The 26530-nt window shown below is 45.6% G+C and overlaps 1 protein-coding gene across 2 annotated transcripts; it reads left to right on the top strand.

The window, feature by feature from the left end:
- The first annotated feature begins 69 nt into the window (after positions 1-69).
- LOC144142427 (histone-lysine N-methyltransferase set-17-like) lies at positions 70-26064 on the top strand. 2 transcript variants are annotated; one of them, XM_077673932.1, is made up of 6 exons: positions 70-1954; positions 10828-10967; positions 13989-14062; positions 18212-18400; positions 24735-25020; positions 25898-26064. In XM_077673932.1, the coding sequence occupies exons 2-6, from the start codon at positions 10892-10894 to the stop codon at positions 26044-26046; spliced, it is 774 nt and encodes a 257-aa protein (XP_077530058.1). In that variant the 5' UTR covers positions 70-1954; positions 10828-10891; the 3' UTR covers positions 26047-26064. The 2 variants fall into 2 exon arrangements, with proteins under 2 accessions (XP_077530058.1, XP_077530057.1); XM_077673931.1 differs by lacking the exon at positions 70-1954 and adding an exon at positions 4731-4906.
- Positions 26065-26530: the final 466 nt, after the last annotated feature.

Genomic DNA, 26530 nt, shown 5'->3' on the forward strand with positions numbered 1-26530 from the left:
GAAATATGGAAACACTGCCAAATCTTGCTCTGTGGTGATGTTATATGGGTCATCACTAAAAAAACTTCTATCAGGAGGTTAATTGCATGGTAGCATTCGAGTGATATGATCAGGCAGAACTTCAAGCCCCTCTAGTCACGTTTGTTGGTGGTGGCTTACGTTGGTGGCCGCCAATCGCAGAGACAAGATTCTGTGATGCCATAGAAAAACCTCCGGAAAGTGGCGGGGGAGTTGTCACTGCTTCCTGTGTTTTCTTTGATACCTTGATTATTTTTTTGAAGTGCCCACAGTTTGAGCAGTTCCCCCACTGCCCTCAGCACATGGTGCAAGGTACACCCTTTGCCAAAATGTTCTAGGCCAATCCTAAGCCTATTCTACCACAAAGAATTCAAAGAATAAACCTTACCTTTAAATGTGGCAAAAATATATTATGACAGTAAGAAAGACAGGTGTTTTCTCTGGCTTTCCAGCATAAAACATTTCAGCCTTGCTCGGGACGTAGGCTTGTACAGTGAATTTTTTGTGCACTGCGCATTTCCGGCTTGGCCTAGAAAATTTTGACAAAGACTGTACAGCCTCCACCATAATTCCCCGAAGAGTCACTCTGCATTCAACTCTGCTTTTATGTGGCATCACTGCACAAACAACTGGTCCTCAAAGCTGCAAGTAGACGTGACATCGATGTGGGGGTGTTTGGACTGCTGTCAGCGCCAAAGTCTATTATAAGAGAATCGAAAATACACAAGACTAAATTCTTTTGTTGGCTTTGCCTCAGACAGCTAACCGATGTGTTTGAAATGCAAAGCTTCGAAACTCCTGATGACAGATTCCTCTCATGTTCGTATCAGTTAGTCGACGAATAATTCATGGAAAGAAACGGTGTTTACCACGAATCGCAACGAGGGTGCTACAGATCGCTTTCAGTGCATGCAACCTTTTATACCTTGACCTTGTTGTGTCCACAATATGTCTTGCAAAATTTCAAAGTGCTAATGGTGCCCATGGCAAGTAGCTTTTTCAAAACCTTTATGATGATGCGTATATGTATGGCTAAATAATTTTTTATTAGGATAAGAGAGAGAGAGAGAGAGAGAGAGAGAGAGAGAGAGCTCTTTGTTAGACAAAAGCAACTCCGTGGGTATGGGGACAAGTGAATGAATGAAGGCACTAAAAGAAGTAGGGTGGAAGAGAGGGAAAAAAATTGGTCAGTTTGTTTGCTGGATAGTAGTGTCATGTGAAATGCTAACCTTGATGCTGTTTCAGTTATGCTTTTACATTAGCTTAGCTTCCAAGTTGAATGCTCTCTTGAAGTACGAGTAGCTACGAGGTGATATGGCATTAATCGAAATAATCGCGAGTTGCTAATTGACATTTATGTTGGATTAGTTTTTGCTGTTTGACACGCCAGATCGAAGCCAATCCAAACCAACCTGGTCCCTCTGCTCTTTCCTTCTCCCTCACAAACATTCCCCTTTCCCTCCTCCTTGAGACAAGTATCGTGAACAATAATAGTGGACGGCAGGGACTCCAGCGTGTTCAGAATAGCGTACTTGTATCAGAGGATGTCCCTCTCATGGTGCTCTTGGAAGACTAGTGTACAATTAAAAAGTGAGGGGAAAAAAAAGAAATCTTCACAGACAACTTCTTTGTTGCCTTACCCTCGAATTTCTAATGAGACGGGGCAGGATAAAATTTGCCAGACGGGTAGGAATGCCAAAGCATTAGCTTGTAGGTAAAGTGTTTTCAATTAATGTTTCTAGATTAATTTCTTTTTTCTACCGGTGTTGTGGTGCTGCCATCTCTGACGTTGTGAAGGACAGAGGAGGCACCTGCAGTCCCAGGAGGGAGTGTGGCGCCATGTGGAGTGCCTTGGCTCGGTGGCGACTGCTGTGCCTCCGGGTGTGGTAGCAGTTCAAGCGCAAAGCACAGTCGGATGAGTCACTGCACAGGCATGGTAAATCGCATGGTAACGTGTGCGTTCTTATTTTGTGAGCATGTTCTGGTCACGCTGTGATGTTGGGCTAGTTTTGCAGAGTGATGCATGATGGCTTGCAGACATATCTTTAATGGGGACACCCATAAAAACAGAGTTTTCACTTGGGCAAATGTGCCTGCTTGTTACGGTTCTGCAGGGGCACGACAAGACTCCAAACGGTACAAAAGGGTTTGAATAAGTTTTAAACGGTGGCCTCACAGCTGTCATTGTGCTTCGATTGCTGCAACAGGTTGCTGCTGGTTTGCACTCATTTTTAAAATTGATTTTAACTTCATGTGTGTCCTGCAAAATAAATTGCACATGTTTACACATTGCCTAGCATTGGACCCACAAAGCTTTGGATTTCTAGACGCTCATTTCTGCAGTTACCTTGTTTTCTTCGTAACATGTCAACACCTCTTGACACATTATGATGCAGTCCGCTTCTGCAATTTGTTTGGATGTTTAATAGGTTCTTTTTTTTTTGGATGTATATTCTCCGAGTATGGTTAGCTCAAAAGTATGGAGGTTGATATGCAGTATTTTTACTTGAGACATTGAGGCTGTGGCCTAATTGTCCACGATTTTGTGGTCGTGAAGTGTGGAGCCCAAGTTTTGTGAAGCCTTAAAAAAGTGGTTCTTCAATAGGATTTTAGCAGGTGGAGAGTAGGAGCGCTTAATGCAGGCTTGTTGATGTGTACAGTGGATGAGGTAGAGTGGGGGTGAGAGCCAGACATTAACTCAAATGGAAGGTTCTGGAAGAACGGCAGGATTTCTAAACTGACGGAATCCGGGCAAAAGAAAACCAAAGACACTGAAACAAACCAGCATTGATGGTGCTGTTAATGGTTCTTTCTGCACCTATGTGAGCTGTGTTCACATTTTTGGGCCAGGATTTTTAACGGACGGAATCCCAGCAAAAGAGAACCAAAGACTTTCAAACAAACCGGCACTGATTGTACTGCACAATGGTCCTTCGTGTGCTTATTAGAGCTGTATTTACATTGTTGCAAATGATCAACATTATTGAATAATTACGATCAACGTACAAACTCAACAAACAACGCACAAATCCCTGTTATTGAATATGTGGAGCTGAAATTTGCCGATTACAAAGTTTTTAAGGCTAATTTGGCAATGCACTATTTACAGAACTAGGCATAAATGGAAACTGCTTTTACAGCGACGCTGTATATGCCTAATCCCCACGGTTCATGCGCTTGTGTGGAACAAATCCTTGGGACTTAATTGTGTTCAACATAACAAAAAATTCGTAAAGAAAAAGCTTTTGGGGCCTCCATATTTTGACATGAGATGCATATATTGCCCCTGTAAAAATGTCGTCCCAGCAATTAATTTGTGCTTAGAGGTAAAGCCACCTTTATACCTGTAAACTGGTAAGAACTGGAAAGAACAGTGGAGAATCCAAAACAGCCAAGACAACCAAAAAAGAGGCAAGGCAGATAGAAACGAAAGAATAGAGAGAAAAAAACAGAAGCTAAAACGTCGTTAGAGATGTACAGGGCTGAGAAATTGGATGTCAGAAAGGAAAATTTCTACGATAATTCCCAGGGCAGTGCTTTGCTTTTTGTGGCTAAAGCAGGTTGCTTGCGAATTAAGTGTGGGGAAGTATTCACAAAATGATGGGGTATGTGTTGTCTGCGGAAAAAGAAACAGAAACTATGCGGCACATAGTGTTAGAATGCGAGGGTATCCATCCAAATCTACATGAGGTAAATATTGGGCTTCCAGAAGCCCTAGGATTTAAGGGTTGCACAGAAGGAGCTAACTTCAAGGCTATGAAAAGAAGAATAGAATGCTGGTGGACGAAAAGCAGAGAGGGGAATATTGCTAGGACAGTTACCACCTGTAACAGAAAAAAAAAAGTATTTTGTGCCTAATATTTTTTTGTGCCTACCCTAAGCAGCGCTAGTGTTAAACCGAGAGTATAAGGTGCATTAGTCCTTTTTGGTAAGATGACTCGTCATCACCCCGCTACAAAGGGGAAACCAATAGCGATCATCATCATCAACTTGGTCTGTGTAAGTTGGCTTTCCCACATTGTGTGTTGTGCAGTGGCTACCTAGGAAATATGGTTACAAATTCTCCATCCCCGCCGCCGCCTCTTTCCCGAAAAGTGTGTACTGTACTGCGCTCCACGAGTGGCGTGTATTTTCCCCTGCCACTTTTATATGCGTGCATTCCTGGCAGGGGGTGCGTGCACGCGCGAGCAGGCTTGATGCGCCACCGTTGACGTACCCACTCTGCTGGGGGCAGATTTCAACGTGGACATCGGACATCTCACAGACTAATGCTACCTGCGCTGCTGTCCACCGTGGTAGAGCGGTTTGGATGCCTACGACGCGGGAGGGAAACTGGCAGCTGCAGTTTGACCTCTTAGAGTAAGACTGTAGTCTTTCCAAGTTTCATTCAGAAATAATTACCTAGGAAGTGTGCTCAATCGCAAGTTAAAAACAAACGTGTTTCGGTTCGTTCACTGAGTGGAAGGGCACCGATTAAAAAAAAAACCTTTCGTGTTAAGACAAATGGAACATGCAATAATTCGCCGTGAACAAAACGAAGCAAATACACACCACAAATCGCAAAAACAAAATAAATACACACCACGAAATGATCTGAATTTTTTTGCAAGAATTTCTGCTCGAGCGATGGCTCGAGCATACTAGGGCCACTAAGGCAACTAAGGCGCCGAGGTTATCAGGTTATCAGTAGTTACCAGCGCCGCCGACAGGTGCGGCATCGGCGGCACGGTCGACGGCCATCGGCGGTTCCATCGGGCCGTTGCGCTGTGTTTCGCCGGCGTTCTAAAAACTTTTATCACTGCCCTGCGAAATTTCTGTACACTTGATTGGCGCAACCCACGACTTTGCGCGGGCGGACAACTATTCAAGGTGACAAGAAATTGGTCGCGTAAGTTGCAAGTGGTTGTTGTATGATCTATTTTCTACGTTACCGTTACATGTTATTCAGCGCGGCAAAACGTCGTAGCAGTGAAAGCAGAATGTGTACGCAAACACATGAATGGCTATGCTTGCTGACGTTGGGTCGTGTGCAGTGCAGGAAATAAAGTGTGGAGAGTGCGACATGTTTTGCTCAGTATTACGGAAACTAGCGTTACGAAGACGAGGCGGCCGCAGTGCGCGCGCATTTTAACTTTCGCGCGCCCAGGTTCGGGCTTTTCTCCGAGCGTGATTAATTTTCTCTGAACTTTTCGCGGCAGCCTCGCGTTTCTTTCATTCCCCGGCGTGCGGCTGCCGCGCTCTGATTATTTCATTTAATACTTTATTCTCCAACGGCGCATCGAATGCATAACTGTTCCATCGCTAAGCCTAATGGCCGAGCACTGACTTCTCTCTTCACGGCAAAGCAAGCGTAGGCCTGCCCCAATTTTTTTTACCCTCCTTGGCCTGCCCTCACCGTGAAAATTTTGTTCGTGTTTCTCATCGTATTAAATTACCGTGTTTTACGTGTTACATCTTGTCATTTCAGGAGCTTGAGAAGTACTTAAGAAGTACCGCTGGGCGCGCAGCAAATTTATCGTTCATCTAAAGATGACGCATGGTTTATGAACGTCAGGATCGCGCTTTCCAAAACGTCACCGATCACACGGCGCTGGTGACACCAGTTCGCGAGCGCTTTTCACCAGTTCTACCTGATAATGGTTAATGGAGGCATGTTTAGTAAAGCCATTACGAGGAGCGCCAAAGATTTTCGGTGTGATTGGTCCAATTGGTCCCTGAGGTCCAATTTCAAAGTGGTGGAGAAAGAAAACAGGTTTCTGCGCGTGTCGTAAAGGCATGCACTTGTTATTAGTAGTGAAATAATCTGCACGCAGTGAAGGACATCGGGTGTGTACGTATCTTTTGTTAAAACATGAAATTTTTTTTTTTTTTAGAATGCTTAGAACCGCAGCAGCTCCTTGCACTAAGTAAGGCAAGCTTCCACATCAGCTTAGCTGAGCTGTAAGCAAGGGAAAACATTAGCTGGGCAGTATTTCAGAAGCTCTGTTCGTGTAGTACAGCAAAAATAGTCACAGAGGCTCTGGAAATGGGGGAAGCAGGGGCTTAAAACAAACAAACAAAACCTGGTTGGAGCAGTCCAAAGTGCTATGCTCAATACAACACAGTCATACTTCCAAAACACGCCTTGTCTTACAAGGCCAGTCTTGTTTTAATCCACCTCGTTTCTTCTTTCTTTAAAATTTGTTATTGATGCGTACTATAATCAGAGTTTTGCTCTTCCTGCAAGCAAGAGTAAATTATTTCCTTCTGATAATTTTATTCATGATGTTGATTTTATCATGCTTGAAGGGGCCTTTAAATGCATTCCGAGTGCTCAGTTGCTCTTCCCTAACCAAATATTGCCCGTATATGTTAAAGTCGACAAAAAGCTGCAGTGTTAGTTGAATGTTTGATTGAACATTCGGTTACTAAAAACTAAAAATGACATCTGTAAAAAATTTCTGCAGACTGTTCAGATGCCGAAGTAAAGTGGTTTCTAGAACTACACAATGCAAAAATGAAAAGCAGAAGGTCAGCACGCATAAAGGCTGAGTAGAAGACAAAAGGGAATAAGTGAGAGGTTTTTTCCCTACGCTTAAAACTAATCGTCATCAAAGTTCTCCCCAGGAATTTTTTGCACTTGGTGGGGGGGTCTAGAAGTTTAGGAATTTTAAATTTTCGTCACGAATCTTGGACAAATCTGGTCAAACACTGGTCATTGTGGGGCTGCTGTGTGCTGAAAAGGGGAAGCTCTTAAACAAAACAAGGAAGTGATAAGTGTGAGCATTGACTGCAAGATTTGCATGCAGCTGGCAATCTACTTGTTCAGACCTTTTTCGCATAACCAGGCGGCGGGAGGTGCAGCCCAATGCTGGTGGGGTTGTTCTCGCACAGTGGCCGTTTTTAGTTTCTCAGGCACAGATTTCAAACAGGTCAACCAGAGCAGTGGGTGGACCACTGAAGGCAGCATGCGGTGAAGTGGAGCAGTGGGAAGAAAACTGATCATCATCATCATCACCAGTGATTGTCTTGAGCACCCCACCTTTCCAACACTTTCAAAGCCTTTGTAATCAATGATCTCTACATTGTTGTGAAACCTTATTCTCTGGTATGTTTAAAGTCTTTAAATTCTGGGCCTAAATATAGGCTAGAAATTTTTACAGGATGAGGCATGGGTTTTTGGCCATGGTACTAAAGCAAGGATGCTGTCTTTGCTGGGAGATGGTCCCCTCCCGGGGGAAAAAAGAAGGTGTGGATGGTTTGATCACATGTCAAAGTGATGCTAGTGTCCTTTCGTTCGTTGCTGAGCCGTTTGTCCCTAGTTAATTCGTGGTTGGGGGGTCAACAGGCAGTTGTGACCACAGGCTTTAGCAATGGGCCATTCCAGACAAGGTTTGAACAGTGTTATAAATAACACTGTATCTCCCGGACACAATTTTGGCCTATGTAAGTGCAGTGCCTTTGTTCCACAGTTATCTGGGTAACAGGCATTTGAAGTTCTCGGGCCATGGTATTGTTTTGCCACAACTGGCCTTTCTTGAAACAGTTGGGGGGGGGGGGGGGGTATACGCTGCCAATAAAAAAAAAGAAAAAGCTGGCGCCCAAACAGCTTGACAGCTTAGTCATTTTTCTGCTGTAATGAAGCTCAAAAATGTTTCCGTTCACCTCAACATCTACATAAAAATACAGGTGTGCATAGGACTCTGGGAGTTTGAATAAAGAAGGCCGAAAAGACAGGGCAAGGGGGGTGTTCTGACATTCTAACACCCCCCACCCCCCATTGGTAGTGGTGATGATGATTATGTGGTTCTAGAAACTAAAAGGTGTTTTCTTCCAGCATGAAATGTTTTTTTTTACCCAGGTACAACTTGGCTCTTACAACTGAATGTTTAATCAAGCATAATTTATTCTAAGTAACAGCTTTGTATCAGCTGGAAACATTCTGCATGATGTAATAGCTGAGGCTAATAGTAGTTGTTTGGTTAGGGAAAAACAATTGTACTCTGTGTGATGCTCGAAACGCTTTTTCAAGCACCTTCACGTGTGCTACAATCATCATCGTGAATAAAATTATGGAAAAAAAAAATCATTTACTTCTTACAGGAACAGCAAAGCTGTAATGAAAGCAATGTGTCAGTTATGAAGTATACGAAGAAATTGAACACGGCAAATGCAGAATATAATCATGATTATCCTTGGCTGACTTGCTGTGTGTTCGATCGGGCATGCTTCATTTGTTTTGAGCCTACCTCGCACTTTAGCCTCACTCCAGGCAGTTTTTTTTTTTTGAGCAAATGGGTGCTCATGCCAAGAACGGAACGTTCTGAGCTCCTTCTTTTTGACAGTAGGGGGGGGGGGCTTAATTTTACCCTGGTCCCCCCTCTTCCAAAGCCCCTGTCCCCTACTACAATTGGATAACCTAGAAATGGTGCGATGTACTTGGGCAGCCATAAATGTCAGCCCTTAATTTCCTGTCAATTTTCTTCCTTTAACCGCTTGTCTAGTACGTCCTTGTTGCAACACAGCGTTCTTGGTAGTTTTAAACTGCCACTAACAATAATACAGCTCAGTTTGGGGTGATTGTGTTGGTATCAGCTGGTACTGCCAAATGCTACGATTTCACAAGTTCCGCGTGGGAGAGGAGCTGGGGAGTTGACATTGTTTTATTGTCTTAGCATTTTAGACTGCTTCTCTTAGAAAACGAAGCATCCTTCCTTAGCTCAAAGCGCTGCTATTTTAGGGATACATAGGGCCTTGTGGAGGTAATAATTTATTGACACTGTCTGTGACTACAATTGCAATGTCGTAGCAACTGCTTTAGAGTTTTAAGGTCATCTTACTTTTGTGCATTGATACAATACCTTAGGCCATTGATATTTTTATGGTTATAGTGCCCCTGGAAAGTTGCTTCCAGCAGTGCATTTGTGCATTGTAGTGAAGCCAATTTTAAAGAAAAGTGGTGTATTCCAGTGAAGCCCAAAACACAGAAACGTGGTTTTTGGGAACTTGGCTTTCTTGCACTTGCTTACTCATATTGAAAAAGAAGCTGTTTGGGTTAACAGAAGTGTCGTAGATATGAGATAACAAAAGATAAATGAAAAACTTGTGCAAAGTCCTATGACACGAAATGAGTTGTGTAAAAAAGCCAAGGAGGACTCTGCGCAAGTGCGACTGGTGTAGCTCGAATGCTTACTCACTACTGGTGAATCCCTCGCAGGTGTTCTGCTTTCTCTCCCTTATTGTACAGGCTGTGTCGCATTTCAATTTTGTTGACACTGGCATGAGTGGTATTTCGATGGGGAAATCTTTCGAGTGGGGCGAAAAAATGTTCGTTCTGCATTTGGTCATTGAACTTTAAAAATTGGTGTGCTGTGAACTGGTGTGGTTGGCAATGTGATAGCATTCATGTATGGTGACTTGAGGCAATAGTGCTAGACATAGCTTGCATGTGATATCACCGCAGCGCTTTGTAAAGTACTGCTCTCAGCTTTTTCAGCGCTACTCGAGACAACAGCGGCAGATAAGATAAGCAGTGCTCTAACATGGTGGCTACAGTGATGCCAGTACCAGCTGTTATAGAGCCAGCAGAGCCATACAGCATGCTTTGGTGGGAGGCTGGGCCTGACCAAGATATTGACCAGGTGTATATGTGAGGGCTCAGAAAGTATGCTGATGTTTTTTCCTGTCACTCTAAGAGAGCACCGTGGCAGCGGTAGGAAGGTTTTTTTAAAACAAAGCACACTTGTATGCAAATCTAGGCCACCTTGGTTGTTCGGGATTCTGCATTCTCACCATGTGCTGCATGTGTTAGTTTGCACTCGTGCATGTGTTGGTGTCACATCAATCAGCTAAGTGTGTTGGATTGCAGAAAGAGGACACTTAATTCACGAGGACGGTATTTACACCACAAGGCAGCTGGTCCTTAGCTGCACACTGTGCTCGAATGTCACCGATAAAGTGTCTGCACCAAGCCTTGCCTGATGTAAATGCCTCTCACTTTGTTAGTGGTCGTTGTCTATTGTGGCAATAAAGGTACTATTTGTGTCCTGTCCTATGGACCTTGCTGGTAGTGAGCCCAACCAGCGCTGCCAAGAGCCAAGAATGCGTGGCCCGGGATGCCATTGGCCCTATATATAGTGTTCCAGCCCAGCTGGGTCTTGTGTCCAGAGCTGCGGCCGGTGTATTGCTGTGGATCGTAGTCTGGAACTCTTGTCTTGAGGGCGTTGTCAGACTCAGCTGAGGTTCGGATGAAGCTGGGCGCCGTTCGAGGAACATCGCCTGGGAAACCTTGTCTTCCTCTTCCTCGGTCCCCTTCAAATGTCCTTTAGATTGGCCCTTATTGTTTGGGTTTTTGCTCTCTTCTTTTTCATCTTCATCTTCTGGGGGGGTTGGTCATGACAGCTAGTTTATAATGGTCTTCCCTTCTCCAAGCTAGGGTCAAATAGTTTAACAAGACGGAGCTTCCGAGGCAAAATTTGTCTGTTACACCCCATTGTTTAAGCTCATCGAGGGACTCTGCAGTATCACGAGATTATGGCGCTGTTTAGCTCACAAAAAGTAATGGGAACAGCTTCTCTTATAGCATGTTTGAGAAGTAGGTACGTGGATGGAGGTGTAACCATACAAATATGTGCGACTACACCAAGGTGTCACCTGCACAGTTTTGTGAAAATGTTTTTGCAAAATAGTGAAATTTTCCAGAAAAGTGTTTGTGTATAGGGGTTGTAACTTGCACATTAGGTGGACGTTTAATGCCAAAAATACTTTATGGAACATTTGGTATGTCAACTGGTTGTGGCTGTTAGTGGTGATCTCCTTGTGTCACTGCAGGGCTCAAAACCGAGTATCGTGGCAGATTCCGGTGGTTCTGGGGCAACGGCTCAAGTGAACAGGGATGGCAAAGCGCGCCGCAAGCCCGGACCCATGGGGAGAGAAGACCGCTGACAGTGACGACGAAATACCCTTGATGGGTGAGCCAGAATGGTGCAATGGCATCGCGCTCACCAGATGCCTTTGCTGGAGAAAGAGTGTGTGATGTTATTTTCGCTGCAGAAAGCAGTTGGACGTCAAATGGGGAGGCCATGAACACTTTGTGTTTGAAGTATGCTGAGAATGAATACACGAGAAATGAGAACTCCGTACCTAATACAGCTGGAACCAAGAAACAATTTTTAGAGTATGCGTCGCTGCATTGCAAACATTCATTCTACTCTGAAAAATGCTAAAGGGGTGCTGAAGACTAAATGATATCTCATTATAATTGGAAGGTAACATCAAAGACAGGACCTTTCAAAGCTTCTTTTGGTACATAGCAGCAAGTGATGCTTTGTTTAGGGGTATGTTATTTGAGCAGGCATTTTTTTTTTCTTTTTTGTGCCTGTGACATGAAAGAGTACACATGCATAGGAAGCAGGCATTCTCAGCAAGGGAGGTGGTGTTACTTAGGAGAACAAGTAGAAATTACCGTGTTTTTGCGCGTATAACCCGCCCCTGCATATAGTCCGCAGCCCCACTTTCAGCTCGCCAGAAAAGAAAAAAAAAATCCTCGCATATTGCCCGCACATTTGATACAGGAAATGCTGCACCAAAGCTACTGCTCAAGCAACACATCACATATTATGTAGACAGAAAAGGCGTATATTTAAGAAGTCGAATACACTGACTGCAAGGCAAAAGTCACAATTCACTAATAAAATTAAGTGGTTAGAGTGCGCTCGTCCTTGTTTTTTCTTCCTTGTCCTTGTGTATGTTTTGCGCAATAGCTGTCATGGAAGGTTTAGTCAATAATAGTGGGTTGGAGCGTCACGGCACAACTCGCGTTTCTGTTAGGCTGCACTAAAGAAAAGACCTCGCGTATTATCCGCACCTCTACTTTGCCACTGAAATTTCTGCATTTTTGGTGTGGGTTATACGCGCCAAAATCCGGTATTTGCGCAGTTCCCCAACATGGTGGCTACTGGCTGGTCAGTTCACGAAGACAGTTGCGCTGGTAATTACGGGGTATTGCCTTTGGTTGTCGTATACTGACATGCTGTTGAAAGGGGCAGCAGCTTTTGCTGTCACACACACACCAGTGTTCCGATGGTACTTTTGAGACTATGCAAAACATTTATCTTCAGTGAAAGCAGGTCCAAACCGTCGCAGCAGTTGTAGCAAGAGAGCCAAAGTTCTTGCTTTTTGGAAGCCATGGACTTAGCAGAACTTTCTTGCTGTTTGTTTCAGGGAAACAAATGGTACACTGTTTGCTTTAAAGGGGCCATGCAGACAAAACACGAGTTTGGCTCATTCAAAAGATTGCCTCGTTTGAATCATACTGACACCACTTTTAACATAAACTTCGCTCAAATGAGCTACATAATTTGGAAAAAAGAGAATGGCCATGCAACCCACTAGCTCATTTCCCGCAACAGAACCTATGATGTCACATGTGACACCTCTGGGATTGGTGGAGGGCGGCAAAAGCAAATGCAAATTAGGCAGAGCTTATAAGCTTGCCGAACGAGCCATTTGCGCTTAAATTTAGGGCACATTCTTTTCAAAGCTGTTAGAATGGTGGGAGAAACAGTGGAAGTTACAAAAGCCCACGTAAACATAGAAGTACCGATGCGTACTGCTGTTTGTACTGCGCACACTATGCTTGGTTTAGCTGCACAGCACTGCGAGGCTTTGGGGTTGTCTCAGGCGACACTGGCCGATTGACGCAAGCAACGGTGTCTTGCATGACCATATTTGTCGAGCGACCACTATGTTTCACGAAACGATTATTTTCTCCATGAACTAAAGCAAGCTAGGTTTAAATACGGTCAAAAACAAACCAAAGGCAGAAAACGGCTTGCCATGGTATGGTGGCGCCATCTAGGTTCACTAACGGTAAACAAGGCTTTCCAATCGGCTGCAGAGTGGTCGGTTCCTGTGATGTCATTGCAAACCACGAAAATGCACAATTTGGCGGAGAAATCAAAATTTTAACTTAAATGAATCAATTTCTCGGGGAATAAAGCATCGTTTGCATTCGGACAGGCGCTGGGGGCTCTATAAAACATGAAATCTTTCGAATAACACTAGCTTGTATTTTGTCTTCATGGCTCCTTTAAGGAAGCGTTTGTACAGGCGCCACTAATCCTGTTTCACCATTCACGACTCGTGATGTTGCAAATCATGCTTGAAAGTGTATGGAGTTGCGATAGCGGTGTTTTACACTTTTGGCTGCGTTTTCAGCATTCACACGGAATTACTGTTGTTGCAAGAGGCACATTTCGTAGATAGTACCGTAATCTACGAGTATAGGCCAACTTATTACAGCGCTTTAGTGTTCTTAACGCAGTGTTTTGCCAATAGATAGGTGATCGTGCTCAGTTCAATGCGGTCTGGTGTGCAAGTGCAGTGCACCGCTCCACTCCTGGATTGTCCTGAGCTTTGTTCAGTCATAATTTCCAGCACAATTTTCATTCGAGTAGTCATAGAGCCTTCACTGAGGGCAGAATGGGATGGAAGCTACGCTGCCAGTATTTCAACTGTGTGTGAAGCTCACAAGCGATGGACTGCTTGCAGCAAATGTCAGGCCTCATCTTCTAAGCTTGAGTTGGGTGTCAGGCAGTAATTTCTCGTTCAGTAACCGACAGATAGCCAGACATTCTCGCTACAGTACTTCAGGCTTTGAATGTGCGCCCCAACATAACGCAGAAAACAGATGGCAAAAAACTGAGCTTTTTGTACTTAAGTCTCGTTTTGCTCCTACGGAAAGCCCAGGGACTTAAGATAGCTGCAGTAAAGAACTTATTTCAGTGTTGAGTTCAGTGTGTGTGCCTTGTTGCAGTTGCCTCGCAGTGCTCCTTGGTTCGTTGCGCCCTTTGTTCCTACTTTTGCAAATCTGGTTTGAGTGATGCGCTAGCTGTCATTTATCCGTGGATGTTTCCCTCGAAGCTTTTAAGAAGGTGAATCGTTGCGTGACTTCTAACGAGTTATGTTCCCTCTGTTTGGGGTATTTGCAGTGTGCGACGAGTGCAATGCGGTCTACACTGGGTACTGCCGAAAACATCCGTACAAGCTCGTCAGGCATGTGCCGGTAAGTGACGCTCTTTTTTAGTTCCTCGAGGTCGTTTGCGACGTTTGGAGGGAGCCTGTACAATCGGAAATACGCAAGGTTAACAACGTGCCCCAATGAACTGTAGCTGTGCCCGCTGAAAAACTGGACTGAACCATTAACGGGAGTACTGGCACGAAATTTGAAAGCTGAGATAAGCCTCCTCTGTATGTGGAGATACCTCCCAAGAACCGTAATGGTTCAGTATACAATATTTTAGATGAATTCTACGGTTTGCATGCTTGAAAAAGCTCAGAATGATACCCGTTTGACACCAGATGACACATTGAGTGCCTCGCCCAAACTGCCTTCGTCGGGGCTCCCGTGACGTAGCCAACGCGCTGGCTACTGTTGCTTGCACTGCTCTGCCTTGTGATGGTGTCACAGTTTCGGCACTGACGTTGCACTGCACACGCGTGCCAGCATGGCCGGTTTGGGCATGTACTTGACTGGCCGTGGTGCAGCAAGAACAGTGATGTCAAGAGTGCCGTCCTGTCACGGCAGCCGCATCAGTATTGGTTCCGCCAAAATCGAAACTGACCAAAATAAACGAGGCTTTAGGCAATTATACAACGATCAACCACCTAATGGGCTATTATATAATTTCTGGGCACCTGTAGGAGCGAAAAAAATGTAACAAAAATTTCGTGTGTCAGTTCTCCCGTAGCGCACTCTGACTTGTCTCGCAATTGTTCCGCTGTTGGTCCTTTTACTGTTAGTGTTTCAGCTGTTACTTTTTTACTGCACCTTTTCCTTCCCCCTGTGATTTTTCAAGCTTCTCAGCCTAAAATTGTGTTTGCGTGCAGACAGCGCATGTGCAGGGTAATCTGTGTTGTTCTGTAGGCTGCTACAGCAGGCCTCACGGTCGCGGGTTCGATTCCCGGCCGCGGCGGCCGCTTTTCTAATGGAGGCGAAAAGCAGAAACGCCCGTGTGTACGAGATTTCGGCGCACGATAAAGATCCCCAGGTGGTCAAAATTAATCCGGAGCCCTCCACTACGGCGCGCCTCATCGCCTGCGTTGCGTCGGCGCGTTAAACCCCACAATCAAAAATCATACAGCAGGCCTCAGAGCTGTGTAGCTAGGATGCATTAAAGGGACAGAAAGCTAATTTTGTGAAGCATACGCTTTCTTCCCCAACAAAAGGCACCTTGAACTGAAATGGTTTCCGCCCTAATTTAAATGGTTTTCACCCGAGAATGTTTGACAGCGGAAGTAGAGAACGTTTGAAAGCGCGTCACGTTTGGACACTACACGTTTCAAAATTTAGAATGTTCAGAGCCAGATTAAAATTATTTCTGCCAATTTATTTAGAAGCCCCCTCGCTATATAAAATGCTGGCTTCTATAAAAGCTAGAGGACCTGCACTGCACAAAAATCACTTGTCTGTCCTTTAAAGAGTATGAACTTTTGGAAAGACACGTAGGCTGTTTCCATGGCTGGCGTACAGCACGTGTCTTTGCTGTTTATGAGGCTGGCCTGTCTATCATTTGTGAGCGTGTCTTCCACGTATGGCACGCGCTGGCGTTTTAAAAGGCAATAGTCTTTCTTGGGCTACTTAAACCTGAAACTCTTGGTCAGTCTGTCTGTATGTATGAATGTATGCCCGTCTGTCTGCCTGTCTATCCCTCGACTGAGCCTATAAGCCAAAAGTTGAAGAAATACTTGAACAAGAGGTTATTATAAGCAAAACTTTCCAAACCACTAAATATCTTCCAGGGAAAAGAAACATTAGGCGTATTTGAGGCAAGACATCAATACATGATTGGTACCAGACACCGTTCTTTCAAGTGCAAATAGATGTGCACTTGGTATTTGCAATAATGAATAAAAAATGCATGTTAAAAACGGTAATTTTGACCCAAAAATACAAAGACAGCACGCGAAGAGCCTGGACCACATGGCCAGGTTACAAGTTCAAGGGTAGTGGAAGGTTTATATAGATGGCGCACAGGCATTGGAACGCACAAAAATTGAATTGACTTGAGCAAACCTCTGTGGTGCTTATTGTGGGAGGGGAAGAGTATGGCAGATGGGTGGGGCAGACCAGAGGGGCATCAACTTAGAAGGGCCCCAGAGCACTGTGGTCTTTCGACGACATTTGCAGCAAAGTGAGCAGATACGCGGCCATTTTTTTTTTTTAATAAATGACCATTAAAGAAGTTGACACCAGTTATGAGGACCGACTATTTCTCACGTAAGTTGTTAGGTTCTTCTAAAGTCATTACATAGTTCACTAAGTTAAACAGTCTTAGGGAAGATAGTAAATTGCATTAATTGTAGACAGAACCTTAAAAACAATTTGTCCCTTTGACCAAGTAAGCAAATAAAAGTGTGAGCAGTGACTATAAGAAAGGGCACTGAGTCGGTTAATAAACACAGCTACCGTATTTACACGATTGTAAGTCGACTCGAATGTAGGTCGACCCCCAAAAATTGCATCTCTCAAAAAAAAAAAAAAAAAAATGCGAGCGCCGCGTAGAAAATCGTATCACAAAGAAAAGCTCTTCCGTAACCCACACGGCGGCTCTCCACAAGAGCCGTGCGCTCGTGGTAAGCGCGGTAGATGTTAAAAAAGAAAAGCTTTTGTATAAGCACCCGGAATAACAATGCGCTGTAGGTTGAGCGGGAAAAATACATTCGCTGCGAGATGACAACCATCGAAGCAACCGGCAGCGGCCACTGCGGCGCGATACCAAAACAAACATGGCGGCTACGTTAGCGCCGTGCATTGAATCAAGGGATTCGCTAATGATTATTATTATTATTTTTATACGAATAAAACGCTTCTTGACGCGTTTTTGCACGCGATTCGTGCGCGGGTGACTTTTTGATGCCCCCATCAACGACTCCGTGCGCGCGGCAGCTTCTACTGCTTGTAAGGCCGAACCTCATAGAGTGTTTTTTCACGCGATTCGCGCGTGTCGGGAGCGGCAGTGGGAGAAGCCTGACGACTTGCCCCAATGGGGAGGCGCGCTCTTCAAGCCGGCAGTTTGAAAGCGCTTGGGACAGCCGGCTGGCGCCGCCGGAGACGTTTAGGCTTACCACGGTGGCGGATATTTGATTGGCGCTTTCCCTAGCGGCGCGGATGATGCTTTATAGTGTCGTTTTCGACCATATTATCAGCTCCTATCCTGCACAAACGCCTTCGTTTGTGCCTTCAGTGATATCTTAAAGAGCGGTTAGGAGCGGTCGCTGGAGCTACGCGGACCTCTTCGCGGCTGGTGACGCCGCCATGTTGCCGCCGCCGATCGCGTAGCGCACGCGGGTGGCATTAGCTGCACTGTCAGCGGCGCATTTTCGCGAGCAGAAACGCCCCATGCGGTTCACACTTACGACCATAACCATGGGAACGAGGGTGCAAAGGTGTCCCCACCTCGCAGCAGCCCTGAGTTCTCGTTTCTCTTGCCGTGACTAGCGGTAGACGATTGATTTCGATTCTAAGTCGACCCCCCAACATTGGATTATCAAATTTGAAAAAAAGGGTCGACCTACAATCGTGTAAATACGGTAGATGTTTTTATATGAACAGGTAGCTATGGGGCACAAATAGATACAGAATACGCACAAGACAAGACAGAGTATACATTAAATACACTTTGACGATCTAAAAAAGCACTGGCAATTACTATACTCTCTAATGCGAAATTTGTGCACAGTGCGAACTGCTGTCTTCTCGATCACAGCTTATAGCTGCTGTGTTTCAGGAGGTGATCGCGTGATCAGTGAACGCACTGCAGTGCGCACTACTCTGCCGTTATCTTGCAGCATGTCGCTATCGCCCAGAATGTTGTTGCAAATCGTGCTTGAACCTCCCACGCAAATGTCACGGGGTTCAGGTGAGCCACAAATAGGTGGAGGAGAAGTGTGAGGGGGAGGCAGTGAGCACGTGCTGCCCTCCCCTCAGACTTTTGCCATGCTATTCCCTGTTGCTTTCTTTCTGTCTTTGCTTGCTCAGTTACAATGCCGTTGCTGCTGCCAAACCCAGCAGCAGCTGCCAGAGCACTTGCGCACTAAAAGATAGCGCAATCAAAAACACTATAAATAGTGAAGAGAACTGAGAATGTTTCTGGACTCAAAGAATCGCTGGCTGTTGTCAGTGACAACCTGACTGATCCTGTGTTCCCTGCAGGCACCGTTCGGGGACGAGCAGCGCCCCATAAAGACGCTGCCCAGTTTTCTGCACATCGCTCCGTCTGTGAAATCACCCCGTAGGTACGGGATCTTCACATCGAAGGCCGTCCCGGCGAGGACTGTGTTTGGCCCATACGAGGGCGCCCGCATCGACGACGTCACCAAGACCAGCTCCTACACCTGGCAGGTGGGGGTTGCGACACTGCAGGCACAAGATGTCCCCAGTCCACCACTACTTCTCTCTCTACACCTCGAATCACTCGCCTACTACTTACAGATGCCCGACACCGGTGTCAAGTTTAGCAGATGTGGGCACTGTTCGTAACGACTTGGGGGGCAAACAGTTTAGAGCAGTGCATGAGGTCCAATTTTTTTGGTTATGCCCAAGTGCCAAGTCATGCAGTGCCCATTTGAGTGAGGCGATGCCCCTCGGATCTAGGTGTTGCCCCATAGGTCTTTAACCCTTTTGTTACCACACCTATTCAAAATCGTTCAACTTGAATGATGCATTGGGAGCCCCTTTTCATAGCGCTCCAGGTGCCTCTGGAACAGGTAAAGCTGTTTGGCGTTTGCTTAGAAAATGCCCTTTCGAAATCACTTTTGTTTTCATTTTTCAATGAAAACATGATTTTTGACGCACATTCGCATCACGTGGGTGTGGAAAATGGGTGTGGTTATCACGTGTCACTGCTACCAAAGAAGGCGTGCCACTCGTAATTACTCTGAATCAGCATTTCGTTCTTGTTATCTAGGCACGAATGGGGATTTAGAAGATGATTTTCAGTCTTCAGGTTTGCACTCTGACAGTAGTATTCCCTGCAATCGGCTGAGAATATCAAGCAGTGCCTGTTTGCAAAGTTTTATAATTTTAAGCAGTTTCATTGCATTTGCACACGTTCTAAGTCGTGTTGTAGTTCTATTTACTACACGAAGTTTGCAAAGTTTTATAATTTTAAGCAGTTTCATTGCATTTGCACACGTTCTAAGTCGTGTTGTAGTTCTATTTACTACACGAAGATTCGCAAACAGTTCAGTTCACAATAGCTTCGGTTTCGTTTCTGCATCGCGAAATTCATATTTGGCGCTACTACGCAGTTACCCAACTTCAGGCCTATGTGTCATGGCGCCTTCAGCATCTGCTACTGATCCCCGAAAAAAGCATGCCACTCATGATTTCCCTAACTCAATTTCTGTGGTTAGAACTTCCACGCAAAAGATAAGACCCAGTTTCCAGATATTAGTTCTGACAAGGAGAGCGCTTGAAACCTCCTTGCACACCTCCAGCTGTTCGCCAGCCAGTTTTGTTTTCATATGAGGATATCTTCGGTGGTCTAGTGTTGATCCATAATAGAACTATCTATTCGGATGGAGTCTCCTACAGGATTCATGTTTCTTTTTTCTTTTAAATGAAAGTACTGGCAAAATTTTGAGGATGAGATAAGTTCGGAGATCTGCTTCTGCATTGCTGGCATTTCTCGCTGGCTCGCTGCTTCGATTGGAGCTTCTCGAGCAACAAACAATTTGATCGTTGGCGGCGGAGGCACTGGGATTCGTTGGCTCGTCGGGCAGCTGGCTGCGACCCAAGTTTTACAGCGATTCCAGGCATTCTATTTTTATTGCTTTTTATCACACTGGACGCGAAAACACTCCGGGGACACAACAGGCGGGTGGAGCGAGCCGCACGGTCACTGCGCAGGTGGTGGCCATGGCCGCGAAGTGGCGCAGGTAGCTCGACCGGTAGCTTGTTACTGCTACGCGAAATGGGACTCAAGTGCCAAACAAGGCAGCACATACGAAAAGGAGTTAATGATGCAATGGCGAATTGTATTAAAAATCGTCCTCTGCTCTGCTTACGAGAGCAGCGATCTAATGTCTGCCGCAGTGTCAATCCTAGCACATGTGTAGGCAGACCTGTAGGCGGACCGGCTGGCTGCTCTTAGCAAGCGCCTCCCCGCCCACTGCCTCGAGCGTCGCACGCCGTTCTCTAGCCATGGCAGCAATTTCTACTCACGGCGCCTGCATTACGTCCACGGTCACAAAGTGGCTGACGAGATCATTGCACGTAGGGGCATTAGCAGAAACTGCCGGCGATGCTCAATCGACAGTGCTACGGCAGCTGTGCTCTGTGATATCCATCCTACAGTCGCATGGGCAGCTTTGTTTATAGGTGGCATTCGTTGAAAAGTTTAGCTGTCAATTCCTTCACTTGGCAACACTGGAAACGGCCACAGACATGGCCGATGCGCCGCGGACATGGTGCGGCTTTGGCCACGCCGAAGAAAAAAAACACCGGCATGTGTCGTCTGCTCTGTTTCAACCCGATTCTCAACGGTGGCGTCAACAGAGATGTTATTAATCGAACTCACGTTGGACTCAAGGCAATACTTGGCGTTCGGCGAGGTAGAGTTTGTAACGTGCAGCACATTCATGTTCTTAGCACGGACAAGTACCGCCATCCCGTGGAGCCCGACTGAACGAGTGACGGCACACTCACACGGTTGCCTTCATGCGTGTCTCGCCAGTGAATACAAGCAATACCAAATCCAGCCTTTCACAACAAAATCTGAAACCGAAACTCCGAAAATCTGAAATTAAAAACGTTTTTAATTAAACAACCATCGCGCGCTGAAGCAAGTGAGGTTCCACACATGGTAAATAGGGCATTAGCTACTGATCACGCAACAAGAAAACAAGATGCAGAATTTTTGTGTCAGTGCCCCTGTAAACTGTTAGGTAGTGCTGCAATGAGGAGGCAGTGCTGAGCTCTTTCATCGAGCAGGAGCTACTCAGCAAAAGCTTGCAGGGTGCGATTCTAGCGTATCGCACCTCATTCCTGCAAGCAGGGCTACAGTAGCAAGTGAGAAGATGATAATAAAGCTCTACTCTATGTTTTGCGAGGTAATGGACGTCAATGAGGGTCAACCACCGAGTTGCGTTTTCAACTCCATGCTGATATTTCTGCGTCGCGTGCTTGTCCCGAATACTGTGCTGATTGTGAATGACAAGTCAGTCATTGACTAAATGTTTTTTACGTCACGTGGGGAAAAATTAGTGCCTCTGGTAATGTCAAACTGCCAAATTTCTTGCAGGGAACCAGCCAAAATTGCGCATTTTGGAATGGAGGTTGGGCTTCACCTTGTGGCGCGGGCACCACGCATGCTAACGTTTTTTTTATATCGGACAAACTGTTCATTGCAAGTCACTATTTCTTGTAGGACGTATTTTTAAACGTTTGCCTACCAAACGTGTATTCGAAATGTTTTGTACAATTGGTGGCTTGCTATACACAACTCCATTTTTATCGTTTTCTATGAAAACTCGACAAAAATTTTGATTTTGATATTTATCGCATATATGATGTATGAAAGCATTTTAACAACTGGTGTTGTTGGAAAAGGCCTTCAATCACCTGCATTTTATGATGCTGCAATTAGTGCATAACCAGTATGTTTAGCGAATAGAAAAGGTTTTCTTAGTTCACTAAAAATCAGTCAATTTCCCGCAGTAACGAAAGAGTTAAGAAGACTGATTTGTCTGAATGAGAATTATACCAACTTTACTGAAAACTTCATTGAAGTAGTGGAGATACCTGTGAAAACAAATGCAGCAGTGGTGACTCCTGAGCCACCATCCAGCGATTTCTCCATGATGTCACAAGAACCTTGTGTGAGCCATAGGCAGCAGCCGATGTAAGCCACTGCCCCGAAATGTGATGAGGTGATTCCATTAGATCATATTGCTTTAATGCTAACGCGCAGTTAAACACTGGTCATTGTATTCTTAGTTATGGCCCATATGATGTCACTCCTGTCCATATTACATGTCTGTAGCGAGTCCAGATGAGATTTGTTAGAATCTATTATGATCGTTACCTTTTCAGGAAAATATATTACACGTATGACAGAATACTCGACCACACTGGATTAAGCAGACTGAGTGACAGAAGAACACTCCTCGATATGTGCTTTCTTCACAAGCTCGTTCATGGGGCTGTTGACTCTGCCGATTTGCTAACTTCCATCAATTTTCATGTCCCCACACGATGCCTTTCCTCGCCGCTATTTTATCCTGACGTCAGTCATAAAAGTCCTGTCCAGAGAATGCAACTCCTTTACAACTCACTTGAAGCGCCTGATCTGAGTATCTTTGATCGTTACAGCACTTTTGTGCAAGCTGTTAAAAATTCATCTAAAGCCTGAGTGTGTACTTATGTGTGGTAAAATCAGGCGAGTCAGCCATGTAATGCTTGTTCCATTGAGGTTATTTTCATTTCTCATGCTCTTTTTTCGCTATGGTACACATCTTCTGAGTGTGTTCTGAGTGTCTTCTTTTGCGTTGTAGAATCGTGTGAGTCAGCCTCATAATGTTTGATCCATTGATGTTATTTTTGCTATACTCTTTTTTCCCCATTGTACACATCTCCCTTTTCTATCCTTTCCCTTGTTTCTTCTGTGCACCACGCTGAAGGCGTCATGCTGTTTGTGGGCACTTATCTAAATAAATAAATAAATAAATTGAAATTTTTTTAGTATTTCTTGCGTTTTCTCAGCCTAAAAGTGTCTTTCGTGTCTGGAACGGACCTGATTGAGTTACCAGAGCTAGTACTTCCAAATTTATCAAACTTATATTTTGCCTTGGTGGCCTGTTTAATGGTCTCACTGGGCTGACACTCGGGCAGTTTTGTCGGCCATTGCCATATCAGCAGCCGTATGTCGCACTAGTGAGGCGGTATCTTCAATTTGTCAATGCGCAGTGGTGAGATTTGCAACCTTTTCTTGGTGCTTAATACTTATGGGCTCCCTCTCCGCATATTTAGCTCTCCTGGATGCTGTCATTAGTTTCAATGTTCACTCTTCCAATTTTTGAGAAGGTCAAATGATCAGTTGGGTCTTAGGGTAGCAGTGCATCTAGTAATAATGGCCATTGAAGTGGTATGAAGTTATGAAGTCAGCAGCTGTTAAAGCAAGTTTATGCCTAATGAATGAGTAGAAAAACTGCGCGTCAAGGACAAGACAATGAGGATGAGACAGGATCAGTAGCGGAAGCTGAAGGTGCCTTGGCAGATAGGCTTGAAGTTGGGCAACTGCGTAGTAGCACCAAATATGAATTTCGGGATACAGAAACGAAACCGAAGCTGTTGTAAACTGTTTGCGAATGGTCCTGTGGTAAGTAGAACTGCAACGCGATGTAAACCAACGTGCGCAAAGGCAACAAAACTGCCTAAAATGATAAAATAACTTCGTAAACAAGCACTACTTGATATTTTCAGCTGGTTTCAGTGATTATTGCTGTCAGAGTGCAAACCTGGCACCCGTCCTGCCCCATCCTCATTGTGAATTGTCTTTGACACGCAGTTTTCTTTCTACTCTTGAAATGCAGTACCAGCTAGCGCAAGAACATGCTTTACTGAGCCTAATGAATGGTTCTGCCACTCACAGCTGGTCACAAGGTGACAAAGTGCATTGCTTTGAAGTTTTCGTAGGGTATGAGTGAAATATACAGTGGAACCCCGTTCATGCATTTTTCACCGGACTGGGAAAACATAACGTAACAACCAGGCAAACGCAGCAGTAAGGAAACCTTCGAAAATGAACCAAACAGTGTAGCTTTTGTAGCTTTGACTTCCAACCATACATTTCTGCAACTTTGGCTTTCGAACGTCAAAAAAACTCAAGAATGTAAGATTGTTCCTTTTCGCGATAACTGGAAAACACCATGCGTGGCAATGCAAGCTCCTTAGTGATGTTGACTCTCTTCCGTGCTGGCTGCTTGCCTACTGCGTTTAGTACGTCAAGCTTTTCCTGAAGGCAAAGCACCTCCCGTTTTCACGACGTCATCAAGACACGACAAAATTCGCGATTGCAAGTTCAGCGGTGTTCTCAAAGCTTTAAGAGCACAGTGACGATGAAAGCGCGTTCTATTCTTGCGGTGGTGCTTTTATGGCAAATGCACACTTTTGGCGTTCTGAAGTGAAACTTCCGTTGTAAGCGCAGTGGTGATGGTGGTACGATAGTGTAACATAGGGCCATCGAGTGGTGACGAATCGCACCCACGTGCGGTTTCATGGAGTCATTTCCATAGCCAAGCCTGGTCAAGGCTCGTCAAACGTCGAAATGGTGGTTCATGCATGTTCCCGGCCAGGTTCGGAGTGTCAGATTGTGACGAATGATCTGGGAACGTAACTCTGGGCCACGACGTAATAGTGAGGACTTTTTAATACATGGAACTTGTATGTGAGCTGTACCGGGAGCGGTCAAAAACAGCGTAGCAGCCAAGAAAACGCAGCACTGAGGAATGTATGAGCGGGGTTCTGCTGTAGTATGTACGCGAGCATTGGTTTAGTTGTCTTTTGTTCAAAGCATTGCGATAGACCTTTGCCTGTTAAAGCATTCGCGTGTGCTAGTGAGTTGGTGAGTATTTGGTTCAATGTGTTGCTGGAATGTGTGGCACACTTGGATATTTTGAGCCCCTGAGTTTAGACATTTGAAGTTCATTTGTGAGCCAGTCTTGCTCCTCAACAGCTGCCAGGCACGGGGAAGGCGTACCGTGTCGACGCGGGGCCCCCCATCGGCCGGTGGGGGGACGGCATCCCGTACCTGGTGGACGGCCGTCCGCTGGCCGAGTCCAACTGGATGCGCTATGTGCAAGCAGCGCAGGACGAAGACGAGCAGAACCTGGCTTCCTTCATCGGCTTTGACGGGCACATCTACTACCGCGTTCGCTACGCCCTCCCCGCCGGCCGAGAGCTGCTGGTGCGCAGGCCGGGACCCTTCGGATGGCCGTACAACTCCCGTCCACCGACCGAGGGTAAGAGTGAGTTCATGGATAAGCCACGGGTCTCTGTGTTTTCTGTGTGAGCAGTGGAGGGAGGAACATAAAGAGCAGTCCAGCTAGATCGCTGGCGTGGGATGCGGAGTTTGTGGTATTTTAGACCAGTCCGGTGGGTCTGCTGTATATTGGTGAAGGGAAGCTTTCCTTCGCCTGTAGGGATGCTGTTTTCTCGGTGCATGTCCCCGATGGGTACTGGGAGCAACACGTCTTGAATGATGACATTGATGAGCTCTTGCGGTGTTGAAAGAGGGGATATGTAGGGTTGCCACCTGCCCGGTTTTGGACCGGCCCGACTGTTTTTTTTTAACAGCGGGGCGGGCCCATACCTAAAACTGGCCGCCATTGGCCAATTTGTTGTCCCTCGTGCCGTGATTATGTCCGTTTTGGCGTTTTATAAGCGTCAGTTCAACTAAGACGATAAGTATGTGTCGAGAAGCTGCGCAAAGACACGGGGCGAGCGCGCTGCCTAGATGGAGGGGGACCTAAGGGAGGAACAAAACAACGAAATGCTGCTGCTGCGGTCAGCAATTGCGGTTACTTTTCAGTGAAGCATATACAGAGCAATAACCAAGCTCTCAATCACTTTCAACAAACGTTGTGTTTATTTCTCTCTAAGAAAACGCTACAATAAATGGCACTGCATGCCAAAAACATGGTGTCTTTTTTTTTTTCAACACAAATTAAACGTTTTATATACCAGCTCCCCCCTCCCCCTGAAGGGCCGTTTTTTTGGGGAAGGTGGGGGGGGGAATTCACAAAATTACATGTTTTTAGGCACTCTACGTCTGTAGCTGCCCTAGAGGATTGCACTCTTACTCGTGTGTTCACTGGGCCTTTTTTTATTTGCAATCAGAAGAGGACGTCATCCCCGATGGGGCCGTCCTCTGCGCGACGTGCAACCGGCTGCGCTTGGGCTGCGACGGGCAGTGCGACGAGTGCAGAGCCCCGCCGGAGAACAAAGGCCAGTCCCATGGCTGCTCCGATTCCATTCTTGAAAGGTGAAAAAGGAATTCCCAAGGGTGTCGGTGTGTATTTGTCCTTTTCTTTCCCCCCAATAAAATGTTTTGTTTACTTGGTGAGCGTGTTCAGAAACTCGCCCCTAAATGACAGCTGCCCCAGAAGTTTTGAACTCTCCTCGCCTGGTTTTTGCATGTGGGGGTCTTGAAAAATTATTTGTGTGCCCTTGTAGTGGCACTGCACGCCCAGCATTCATTCTGTCCTGTTACCTGTCATACCCCCTTTCGTAAATGTGGCTGTGTTTGTGGAAGGGCCTTCCCCTGTCCACTTTCCCGAGCCACTTGCTGCGTTTCATTGCAGCATCTATACAAAAAAAAAATCAAAAAGAAAACAAAAAACATCATCGGCCAGAGCAGTCTTATGCCGCGACATGCAATGTGTATATTACGGGAGAACAGGGAAGTGGCCGTGTTTTATTCTTGCATGAATTTGCTGTATGTTTGGCGAGAGCAGAAACAATGCTTTCGAA

The sequence above is a fragment of the Haemaphysalis longicornis genome, unplaced genomic scaffold, assembly GCF_048455015.1.
Source record: "Haemaphysalis longicornis isolate Haplotype H1 unplaced genomic scaffold, Haemaphysalis longicornis Haplotype H1 scaffold_6, whole genome shotgun sequence".
Taxonomy (NCBI): Eukaryota; Metazoa; Arthropoda; class Arachnida; order Ixodida; family Ixodidae; genus Haemaphysalis; species Haemaphysalis longicornis.

Bases quoted from the DNA above. Each gene is read 5' to 3' on its own strand.
- LOC144142427 (XM_077673932.1), top strand. From the start codon at position 10,892: ATGGCAAAGCGCGCCGCAAGCCCGGACCCATGGGGAGAGAAGACCGCT. The intron at 18,401-24,734 runs GTGGGGGTTGCG...GCTCCTCAACAG, and splicing joins CCAGCTCCTACACCTGGCAG to CTGCCAGGCACGGGGAAGGC. The intron at 25,021-25,897 runs GTAAGAGTGAGT...ATTTGCAATCAG, and splicing joins CTCCCGTCCACCGACCGAGG to AAGAGGACGTCATCCCCGAT.